Here is a 12,268-nt window from a genome sequence, read left to right as displayed (position 1 = left end):
TTTTGGAAAACAAGGACAAAGCAATTAGTGAACCCTTTAAAAAGAGAGCAATTCCTGTGAGATCTTTAAGTGTTTCTTGATAGTAGATGTCATCCCTAGATTACAAGTTAGGAGAGGTGTTTTTCAGTTTCCTCTTGACCGCTTGGAAAGCTGATGTAGGGACTCTGGAAAACTGGTCTACCTCCCTGAATTCCTTTGCTTCAGATCCTGCATTTGGGAAGAATTACCTTCTTCTCAGTTGAAGGTATTTAAATATCATTGCCATCTGGGTGTGAATTACTTCAAAGCACAAGTGCCTGATGTATTAGGAGAATATTTAGCTTGTACTGCTTTTGCATTATCAAGGCGGTGATCAGGCTGGAGTCCTTGATTCCAGATCAGTTCACAAAAATTTTTGGGCCATAAAGATAAATCCTTTGAAGATGATGCTGACAGTGTGGAAGAAGAGGGTTAGCCAAAGAGCTTTCTGTGGCAAAGTTGTATTTTCAACTTAGTATTGTGTTTTTGCTGTGTTCCCAAATACTGTACCACAAGTCACTGTGGAGGTGAACACTGGGTGGTGAGCCTTCAGTGGACTGTATTGCATTACCTGGGATTTGAAGACTTGCAGGAGAAGTTGGGAGTGAATAAAGGAGAAAAACCCAGTGTGAGCACCTCCAGTCGTGGTTGAAGAGTGTTTTTCAGATAAGGAAGGTTTATAACTCACTGGATGTGAGTGAGCTTGCACCCTATTTGACACTGTGTTAGTCTGACTCCAGTAGTTACCTTGTTTTGCTGCTTTGCTAGCTGTGTTGTCAAACAGGTACATAAAACCAGGGACTAATTCCTTCTACAAGATCTGCCTTACAGCCTCTGATACAGAAGCAGCACTACCCAAAATCCTAGCTATATGAGGGAGTAGCAGGGGAGACTCTTTATAAACCTGCCTTACTGCAGGTGGATCATCTGGCTTTGCCTCTTATATACAATAGTTTGGACCCTTCATTATTTCCTTTTTCTTTCCTCTCTTAGAGGTCTGCCAAGATTTGGGCAGCCAGAGAACTTGCCCTGCTACTCAAAGAAATATAGTCCTGTTTATGTTGGGCTGGAAGCTATTGCCCCATTCCTCACATTTTCACATCAAAAGCGTTTGAGAGTCACTCAGCTCATAAACACATTTAGACCAAGGCAGTAAAGTGTAGGTTGCCCAGTTTTTGTGCAGTACAAAGGTCACAGTAGAGGTTTGATGGTTTTCCTGTTACAACAGAGACCAGTTGTACTGCTCTTGGTCTCCTTGCTGGCTAAGAACTATTGAAATTCAAGTGTTTAGCTTCTAAAAAGTCTCAAGGTGACTTTTTCTTGTGCCTTATTACTCTAATGGTGAGAATAAAGACTGTATTCTAGAATGACTTTGTCATGTTTGTGTATCTTATGAATATATATATGCTGTTATCCCTTGAAAATGGAAGACTTTTTCCCCTTTGTAAGGGACCCATTGAGAAGGCTCCCTGTGCCTTTTGTACTTGGAGCATGTGAGCATATGGGTATATGAGTTTAACCTTCTATAGTACTTCTTCAGCTGTTCCTATCCAGTTTACCAAGACTGAATGCCTTCTTCTTGCAAACTTCTTTCAACTACATATCAAACTGTATTTGGTTATGCCAGGAAGGGTTATTGTTTCTCAGTGACTGCCTGAAAGGTTTGGTTTTGATACTGTTGTCCACATGGGAATTTTCTGAGGTCTGCATTCTCTCTAAGTTTTGTAGCCCTTAAACATCATCCTGAGAAAAGACTAGGAGGTTGTGAACTTGTCTGGTGAAAATGACAATGAACTTATTCAGTGAAAAAGACGATGAGTGTTGTAGCTCTTGTTTGAGCATCCATCAGGACCTGGAGATGATAAAAGTCTCAATGATCAGGTGTGTCTGATACTGCTTGTATGTGAGCTCTGTGCCAAAAAATAAAAGCAGGAGCTTCTTCCTTTCTATTCTGATCTGAAAGAATAGATATTTCTTTGGGTTACATGAGGGGCTTTAGAGGCAAGTAAAGCTAGTGGCTCGGTGTTGCTTTATACAGGGAAAGATGAGTCAAGAGAGGTGCACATTTATTATCTTGCCCTTGGATGGCAGCCATACTAAAAACATTCTGGCAGATCTTTTAACACTGTCCAGGCTACTAGTCTCTTGCATCATCTTCTTGCTTGGCACTGGCAGTTCTGTAGATGTTCCATAACTTTGTTTCTTCCTTCTGTTACCTTCCAGCTTTTCCAAGTTAACTTTGGTATTGAGACGATGGTGCTGAGCTGTGTGTCTTTCAGCACAGGAGAGTTCTCTGCTCCGCTCAGGACTGACCCTTTGTACCAGGAGCTGTGATTGCAACAGCCGCCGTCGCCCTCCTTACCTTCTGGGACAGTCCTGAAGCCAAGTTTGAAATCCACTGGTTGCTTATTCACATAATGAAAATTTTCATAACACAGTGTTAGGTAAAACAAGATGAAAGTGTGTGTGTACACATGCTGAATTTTCTGAAACAAGCTTGTCCTCAGTTTTACCTTCAGGTGTTTCTCATTCACAGATGTTTACTTGAGAGGGCATTTCCACAAGACCTTGTGAGATTACTGCTCTGGTGTATCAGAATGAGGAGTGTTCCCTGTAGTATTTCCTGTCAGGAAAAAAAATCCTGTAGTCTAGAAATCTTCTGTCTATTGTTACTATTTCTGGTGTTGCTGCTTGGTGGTCAAGCCATTTTGGAACTCACTAACCCCATAAGGGACAAGGTTTTCCAAATATCGGACGACTTGCAAAACAAGACTTCTTATGTATTGGTCTAATGGGATCTTTCTTGGTAATGACTGTTATATCGGAAGAGGCTGTATCTTCATTAAGACTTGGAAATATTTGGATGGTCTGCAGAAATGATGGATCTCCAGAAGCCCTGTCTAACCTAAATTAGTCTGTTCTTTTATTCAGTGTATTCACAGTCAGTGTAATGAGTTTCTGTAGTAAGAAAAGCTTCTTCCTGTTGTGCTCATTGCAGCTGTTGGTGAGGTGATCTGTAATAAACGTAGGATTTTACTCGCTATGTACCTTTGCTATAAAATGACCCTTCTACTCAAGGAGCAGAATATCAGAGAAGACAAGTAGTCACAAAAAGTAGGATTCCTCATCTAATTGTAAATATCTAAACATCTTAGAGTCAGAGAGGGGGGGAAGTGGCATCTGTGGGATGCAGCTGAACCTCTAACGCTGCTGAGTCTCACCACAAATGAGTGTTTCCCAGGGTTGCCTATAGAGAGACGTGGTGAATATGCAAGGTCAACATATATGTCAGAACAACCTCTAAATTTGGGCACATTGTGTTTGTTAAGACCACTACATGGTTAATAAGAATAAAAGTGCTTTGTTTAAAGACTGTACATGGTGTTGAATGGCAATAATCTGTGGGCTCTGGCTGAAGAACAATGGTTTTGTGAGGGTCAGGCCAGTCCAGCATTCAAGATCAGAGAAAGATCAACGCTGGTGGGGTCAGGAATTAAAAGCACTGTTGGAGGCCCAAAGATGGGACATGGTGGAAATCTTCAAAGGCTACCAACTATATATAATAGGAAAGGAAGGTCCTTGTGGGTATTTTCTGCATGAACATCGCCAAAACATCTAAATGTGCTGGATGGAAGCCCAGCTCCACACCCCCGTGCTTTGGCTGCCCACCAAACAGTACTTGGGGCCACTGGAACTGGTAAACCACAGAAACTAAAGGAAAATGGGGGGGATGAGTGTGTGCTTGTGCTTGCAAGCAGTTTTAGCAAATAAGACTGAAGTTGTTGGGTTTTTTCCTTGTAATTACCTTATGTAAATAAGAGACAAGTATTAACATTAAGAACTTACGGCATTGTTATTTTATTTAAAAAGTAACCGTGTGACACTTTCTGCTATAAAAACTGAAGAAAACAATGGAAATGTCACTTAAGCTGGGGTCTAGGAGGACAGCCCAGAGGGATGAGTTTAAGTATTTCTTTACTAAATTTTAGTGAATTATTATGTCAAATGTTTAGTATCCTAATACCCAAGCAGAACTCATCATATTTTATGAAGGATTTAAGTCTGAGCTATCTCAGTGGCTGTATCTGTTCAGCAGCCCTCAGTTTTTCCAAAATCTGTCTTTTAAAGCTAGACAAGGTGCCATCTAGCAGAAGATTCTTGAGATTATTGGAGACAAATAACCTGCAAATAAATCAAACAGAATCGAGGCAAGAGCCCATTATTTGAGGAAACGTTATATTCCTTCTAGATTGTCTACAAGTTGAGCTTCTTGCCTAGTCTATCTTTTGGAGTTGTCTTTCTTGAAGTATCATGTCTGAATCTAAAATAACACCTCAATTTTTTACCATCCCACCTATCTGAATGTTGTGCTGGGTGTTCTTTGCTGCTACTCTCTCTGAGAAGGAAGCAGTAGCAAGAGTGCGGAGGTTGACTGAAGTCTTGGAGTTGGCTCCCCACATCTTTTCTACTGTGGACATGCTGTTTTTCCAGGTTGTCACTGACAGAGTTTGTAAATTTTCTTGTGGAGTTTTGTTGCATTGTTACTGTCTGGACAAAAGCTCTTTCCTCCCTCATTTTAATCATTAGTTGTTACCATATTGCTCTGATACCACTTCTTGTGGAAGACTTGGGACATAGTTTGACAGTGACTCTTACCTCATGCGATAGCTGTTCTTACAGAAAGATATCAAAGCTGAATGTTCTCAGTTGGAGGCAGTTTGAGTGGTTTTCCTCTGCTGAAGAATCATCAGAACTTTGCCCCAAGGTGGAATTAGTCTGTGTGAACTCACTTCTGCCTCTTATCTGCTCCCCAAAGAGCTCACTGCTGTTTTCACCGCATTAACTGCAAGTGTGATGCTGTGATGGCGGAGCACTTCATGTGTCTGCCTGCAGGGTTTCTGTGTGGTTTCAGTCTTAGTTAAGAGTTAATACGCTCCTGGGGTGGATTTGGTAATGTTTGCTTTACCTGACTCCTACCTGTGTCAGTGAAGTGGATGACTACCTCTGAGACGTTTCTTATTTAGCCATTTTCTAGATAAATACAATGTGGTCTGTATCTTATGGTCTTATTTGCAGTCTTGAGTACCTTTTTCTCCATGTAGCTTCTTCAGTTTTCATCCAGTTTAGGGTGGGTGGTTGTTATTATTCCTGTTTGTTGATGATACAGCAGAAGCATCTGTGAAGTCAGGAGAACTGTCATCGCTGAGGTCAGGAGAGTAGATTAGTTCTTTCGGTCAGAGAGAAGCAGTCGGGCTGCACAAAGGTCACAAGAAATCCAAAATATTTTCAGAAGTCTAATCTTAAAGACTGGAGTTCATGCACAATATGATAACACCAGGTATTTGAAACATTGACTGCAAATTACTGAAGTGTAGACAGAAGTGATGTGTTCTGGTACGGAGTAGAAGTCTTACCAACTTTTAGAAATTTAAACTGCTGCTCTATAACACTAAGTCCAGTCTAAATGGAGGTTCTGTCAAATATCATAGGACACTCACTATCATGTGGATGGACTTGCAAACTTTTCCAAGAAGGATGTAGCTAACAATGGCAAACTACTTTTCTTTTTCCTACCTATGTATTTTTTCTGCCCTTTTTTTGGCTGCTGATTCCCCTGACTGTGAAGCCTTTTATTCCTGACTCTGTGGAGAGGAGCCGCTTGGCACGTAACTTAAAGTAGACACTTGAGATACCGCTGTGTAATCATGGTCTGTTCAGATTGCGGTCATCAAGCAATTGCAATCATGTTGTTTGGACCAAGGAGCAATTCCACGGATGCAGAGATATAGACTGGCCATGTCCTAGTTTTGTGCCAGGACAAGAACCATCATTTCTGTATCGCATTTTCCATGTAAAGACTATTTAGGAGTGTGGGCAGGACAGGGACGATAACATGTTCAAACATATCATCAAGAGATCAGGCTTTGAGGAGCAGCAGAACCTGACTGTGCTTTAGGCTTCAAAGAACTCGTCTTCACAGGGAAGTTTTGATTTTCTTTCGAGAATAACATTATAACCTTATAACCTCTGATTCAGAAATTGGGGAGGGTTAATTAATTAAACGAAAGGATTTGGTTATGTTTCTTGAGCGGCAAAACAGGCTAGGTAGTCCTTTTAACTTTCAGTCGTTTAAAATAATCAAACAATCCCTTTTAATTTGTAGAAATTGTGAGTCTAAAAGTTGGAGAAGAAATGAAACTGTTATTGTTTCAGTCTCTTCATGCAGTTGTTGGTATAGTGAACATTAACTGGAATATAGTACAGTCTTCAAATGTTGAGCTATATCTGTAAACTGGGCACTTGTGGTAATTACGTTAACTACAGATTTATTAAAAAGTCATCATTTTGGAGGTTACAGCTTTTGATGGATGACAGCAAACAGGAATAAATTTGGGGTTAGTGAGCGTGCCTTTTCAGCTTACGTGTTCATCAGAGGCTTTCACATAGAATATTCACCTAACAAAAAAAACAGATCTGGTTTTGCTACACTTTTTACCATTTTGGAACTAAAAGGCTGATTGCTGTGTGTAGTTTTTGTGCCATTTTGAACATCAGCTACCAGTTTATACTGCATTTTTGTCCTAGTAACTGGGGAAACCTGTTGGGGTTTGGTATGCTCAATGAAGAGCAAAGATGAGTGGTTCATTCTTTTTGCAGGTAAAGAAAGCCTTTTTTGCCTTGGTGGCAAATGGTGTGAGAGCAGCTCCACTGTGGGAGAGCAAAAAACAGAGTTTTGTAGGTAAGTGGTTCTAACATGGCTCATTACTTGAATTTCCAGGGTGCTTTACTGTTGCAGAAAGTGGTCTAGAGGTGCACTGGCTAAAAAGGTTTACTTTTTCCTTCTGGTGAGGAATGAGATGTTGCTCATTTTCATAGCATCACTGTACTTTGAGAACCGTGATGGTTCTTCTAGGTCCTGGGCTTCTGAAATTCCGTCTCCAATATGTGCGTTTCACTGTGTATTTAAAAATAAAGGTAATGATCACCAAAAGGAAATTTGAACATAGGTACTAGAAAAAGAATTTAATGTTACAGGGTCCTAATTTACATGCAATACGAGCACATCTTTCTCTGCATGTTCTCAGTGTGGTGCACTGAGAAATCCTTAAATACCAGAACGAATGTTGAATGCTACAGAAATTACCCCTATTGGGAGAAAAGCCTTAGATCTGTGTATTGCTTTTAAAAAAATTGCCATTAATTGCCACAACAATAATGTTCTAAGACTAGATCTCTGCCGTTAGAAAACAGGGTGATAGTGCCACTTATAAATATGATATGTAATTGTTGTGACCTGGAATATGCAGTGAGGATTCCTGAAAATGAATGGTAGATGCTTTTTAAGGTGTTTCTTAAAATAGTTTAAATCCAAGGGGCGAAGAGCAGTAGTTCTGTGCATTATATCATAGGAATGCTCTCTTACATTTATTTTCTTTTTCTGTCTATAAGCTCTAGTAATTTAAGGCTGACCTGTGGATTAATTTTTCCCTTCCCCATTTCTTAGTTTCTTCAGTTTAGATGTAAGAGTAGTACACAGTGGAGCAATTACATCTCACATTTAGAACTTGAAAGCCCAAAAAAGATTAATATTTTCAGGTAACTAAACTAATAATATTATATTACATAGTTTGGTATTAGTGGTTGAAATGTATAAACTATGGATGTAGTATCTCTTCTTTTAAAAGTCACATTTCAATTCAGCTGTTGAGGATTACTGTGGAAACAGTTGAATTACGTTCTTTAGTAAGCAGTATTCAAGAAAATGGATTATAGTGTTGCTTCGTTTGAGTCTGAGAGTCTGCTTGACTTGGCAAGTCCTAATGGGAATGTGTCTTATTAAAACAAACAACAAAAGACAAGGATACACCTCCAACCTTCAAATATGTTCTAGACTCCCTCTTTTCTTTCCACGCTTTTGGGGTCAATCCAGGTGAATTCCAGGTTTTCTTTGGGTCACATTGAAAGGAGAAGCACATAGGTTATAATTTTGAACATTAATCCAGATGTGTGTTTTTATTCTGAAGTATTGTATCAATGTGAAAGTGAATACATAGTTTCGGAATTCCACTGTTGATCGGCCCAATACAAATACTGTGTTATATGGATTTAATGTTTATTAAATTCTATATTGTGAACAATTATATATTGTGAATGCAAATAGAGAAAATAGCTGTAAGTTCTATACCTTCATTGTATATCTGAAAAATTTGTTTCTTATCTGTCCCTTGTTACAGGAATGTTAACAATTACAGATTTCATTAACATACTGCATAGATACTATAAGTCTCCAATGGTAAGTATGACGTTAAGCTGTACTTTTCCCATTTGCCATGCAGTACAGAAACGGAAATATCAAACCGATTTAGTAGCAGTAGTGTCTTTGGAAGCTTTGATATGTCATGGGTGTATTCCCTGGGGGGATATTTTTGAAAGAAGAGGTGGCTTTGTGAGGAAGGTCTTAGAACGATATCTGGGTACCTGGGTTCAGTTGTAGCTTTAGCCATGAAGGTAACATACTCTGTCTTATTCAGTTATACATGTATAAACATGAGGCATTTCCTTAATGAGTACTACCATTGATGATGTTTTGTGTGGTGCTTACCATAATGATAGCCTTCGTTTTAGTATTGCAACTAATGACTAACGCATTTGGGATGAAGGACCTGGCATAATGTACTTACTAAAAGCTGGATGTGACATTGAAAGTATGAAGGAAAATACTTAATGAGCCCTGTATGTATTTGTGTTCAGGTTGATTTGAAGCACATATTTCGATAGTAATCAGAACTCTATATATATGGCAAATATCAACCAAAAAGCACTTGGCGGGGGGGAAACATCTTCACAGAATCACAGAATCAACTGTGTTGGAAAAGACCTCAGAGATCGAGTCCAACCCTTGGTCCAACTCTAGTCCGTTTACTAGATTACGGCACTAAGTGCCATGTCCAATCTCAGTTTAAAAACCTCCAGGGACGGCGAGTCCAGCACCTCCCTGGGCAGCCATTCCAATGCCTGATCACTCTCTCTGTAAAGAATTTCTTTCTAATATCCAGCCTAAATTTCCCCTGGCAGAGTTTAAGCCCATGCCCCCTTGTCCTATTGCTGACTGCCTGGGAGAAGAGACCAATCCCCACCTGGCTAGAACTGCCCTTCAGGTAGTTATAGAGAGTGATGAGGTCACCTCTAAGCCTCCTCTTCTCTAGACTAAACAACCCCAGCTCCCTCTTGAAGTTACATTAAAAAGTTCATTGTATTTAAAAATCAAGTCTGTAGCTATGTGTGGTTCAGAGGTTTATAAGTCATTTCTGTCTCATGACCGTGATAGAGCTGTTGTGAAGTGTGCAGTGTTCAGCAGAACACCGGCTTACAGAGGCTCAGGTGCATTAAAAGGTTACTCTGTTCTTGGAGTGATGGTGTGGAATGATCAAGCTAAACCAGTTAAATGTATGCAAATATTTTAGCTCCATGGCCGACTTGCACAATCACTTGGAGATCTGTTGGCTTCAATTAACCGTAATTTAAAATTCTCATTGGCGGTCAGTTGATGGAATTTTCTTGCTTGCATGTTCATACCAACATTTACATCCCTCTCTTGTTCCTGTCAAATCACAATTCCCCCTTTACCAATTAAAACATATGTACTATGTTTTATTAGTTAAAAATCAAGAAGAGTTGGATGAAGCGCTTATGTGATGCATTAGGCTTCACACAGCTAATGTTCATTTTTAAAATTTATGGTGAAATTCTTGTCACATGCCCATTATATGGTGCAATGTCCGTCCTTTCTGTTAAAGAATTTATATGTATATTTTTTTCTCCTGGGGTTTCAGAAGGAGTAGGGGGAGAAGCAAATGAAAAGTGATTGCACGCTGGTGACTTCCTTAAAGTGGTTTCCATGTTGTAAGGACCCTCAATCTCAATACTACCAGTTTTTCCACGTAAGGTCTAAGGTCCCTCATGTCCCTAAGGTCTGACTGTTGTCACTCCTGTTTACGTTGTCTAGCATCCTATTCCACAGGTTGTGCTTAAAAGGGCAGCAGTAGGGAGGGATAGCTGAGAAGTGACATTTGACTTGAGTGATGGATGCAGTCTTCTATTAAAAACAAAAAAGTTCCATCAGGGAATATTCTAGTCTTAATAGATAAAATTATGCTAAAAGAAACATTTTTAATTATTTTAGTCATTTTTTTCTAAATGCATCACATCACACACGTTGTGCAGCATGTTGCTGTTCATGTATTAGATGATATTTTTAAATGACTGAAGAGCCTTCAGGCCGTTTCTCCCTATATGGTGGTCCAAGAACTTTGAAGACTGGACTCCTGAGGGTGGTTTGATGTTAACACCACACTGATCTGATGATAAGCAGCCATCAAAAGCTGCAGACTTGCCCCATCCTTTGTCCAGTATCATTTGCCCGGGGTTTTTTTGAGCCAGTTAAAGAAGCTAACCCAGCAGAAAACAACTTTTTGGTAACTTTTTTCTGGCCTATTTGGTCCTGGGGACGAGCTGAAGACGGGTCAGATGAGCACCACTGTTTGCACAGGAGAAATGCTGAGAGCACGCACGGCTTGGGTGCAGTGTCCAAAAACATTTGAAGAATGTAACATCAGTAAATTATTAAACTTGGGAGCAGGGGGAGCGGTATAATGTTGGTTCTTGTGATTGAACTGAGCACTAAACCGAGTGCTCTTGCTTCTTTGTAATTGAGGAACAGTGAAATTAATCTGTCAGCATCAAGTGATCAGGGTGAGCTTTTCACTGGTTGGAGTGTGAAGAATCATCAAAGGGTTTGCTCTGGCATAATTAAGGTGCAATATATTACTGAGGAGAGAGATGGCTTTGAGTTGAGAAGAGATCTAGACAGCAAACCTAGACAGGTGAAAGATCTCTCCAGTCCCCTGAGGTGATGGGTCTGGTACGGTATCCTGCATTGAGCAGGATTACACCCTACCCCTCTTGTTACTGCTGAGACATGTTATTCTTGGCTCTTCTTACTCTGCTAGATTGCTGCAAGGAAATGTAATTTTTCAGATATTTATAATATTGTTAATGATGTTGGGTTTAAAATTAATTCTTCAGGTTAAACTTTCTACCCATTGTAGGTTCAGATTTATGAATTGGAGGAGCACAAGATAGAAACCTGGAGGGGTAAGAATTACTACTTGTTCATAATTTAATATGTTCTAATGCTTCTCAGTATAGTGGATTTTTAATTAATCCTAGACTTAGCTTTTCTCTATCCATATACTTTCTAATGTATGGCCATAGAGTCGATGAGTATATGTGGAATGGGAACGTATTGGAGCCAGGATGCAGAATGAATAGATGACCCTACATATTGCATGAGCTGATGGATGAGCAGCAAATGATGCCGGAGTGAATTATGTGAGGTGACTAGAAAGCAAGGAAGCTTTATGGCAAAAATAGACCATATGCTATGAAATATGCTATGAAATAGCATATAGAAGTATGTATGCAGCAGACTCTCCCATGAAGGGAACTGGTGAAGAATTACTTACTGTCGCGCAGTGACCCCTGGTGGTAACCACTTTAGTCCCACTCTTAAAACTTCTCTATTTTTAACGTCAATATAAAGGAATGTGCATAAGTGTTAGAATATCTAAAGTAACTGTGTATATTGCTCTCTCTTCTCCTTAATTTTGAATGAATGAATTAATAAAATGTTATCATAAAAAAGCGAATGTTCTCAAATAAAGTGGTAACGGTATATTTAATTTTCTGTACGCAGAGCTTTATTTGCAAGAGACATTTAAACCTTTAGTGAACATCTCCCCAGATGCAAGGTAGGATTTTGCTTTTCAGTCTGCTTAACATGAAATAAACTAACTCGAGGTCAACAGTGAATTAATAAGAAACAATTTATATTGTAAACTAGTGCACAATTTCTTTTAATATAATCAAGGAGCTCTGGGAGCTTTCTATTGCAAGTGAGGACTTTTGTTAATTATCCAAAAAAAGATAATTTTTAGTTAAACTTTTGTCTTTTATCAGTGTAATACTAATGGTAAATGAACTAGACATGGATTAAAATTAATTGCCTGGAAATATGCAGAAAAGAGTCAGCATGATGACCCTTCAAGCTCGCCTGCAAGTCACGTTTGTTTAATGAAACTCCAAAACAGTCCAGAGCCTTTCAGCTGTCATCTTCTCAGCAACCATCGTCACTGAAAACTTACTTTTCAATGCAAATTGCTTTCCTTAGCTAAAGGAAAGATAGTATCTC

The 12,268-nt window shown here is 39.4% G+C and overlaps 1 protein-coding gene across 11 annotated transcripts in view; it reads left to right on the top strand.

The window, feature by feature from the left end:
* The window catches only part of PRKAG2 (protein kinase AMP-activated non-catalytic subunit gamma 2), a 234,603-nt gene that overhangs the window by 211,204 nt on the left and 11,131 nt on the right, over positions 1-12,268 (top strand). For all 11 annotated transcript variants that reach the window (XM_065050424.1, XM_065050423.1, XM_065050429.1 and 8 more), the window contains 4 exons: positions 6,676-6,757; positions 8,253-8,311; positions 11,127-11,172; positions 11,774-11,828. In XM_065050424.1, the coding sequence (XP_064906496.1) occupies positions 6,676-6,757; positions 8,253-8,311; positions 11,127-11,172; positions 11,774-11,828 (242 nt within the window). The remainder of the gene's footprint in view (positions 1-6,675; positions 6,758-8,252; positions 8,312-11,126; positions 11,173-11,773; positions 11,829-12,268) is intronic.

This window comes from Columba livia, chromosome 2 (assembly GCF_036013475.1).
Source record: "Columba livia isolate bColLiv1 breed racing homer chromosome 2, bColLiv1.pat.W.v2, whole genome shotgun sequence".
In the NCBI taxonomy this organism is placed as follows: Eukaryota; Metazoa; Chordata; class Aves; order Columbiformes; family Columbidae; genus Columba; species Columba livia.
The sequence above is the reverse complement of the archived record's forward strand: the minus strand, read 5'-3'. Positions and strand labels throughout refer to the sequence as shown.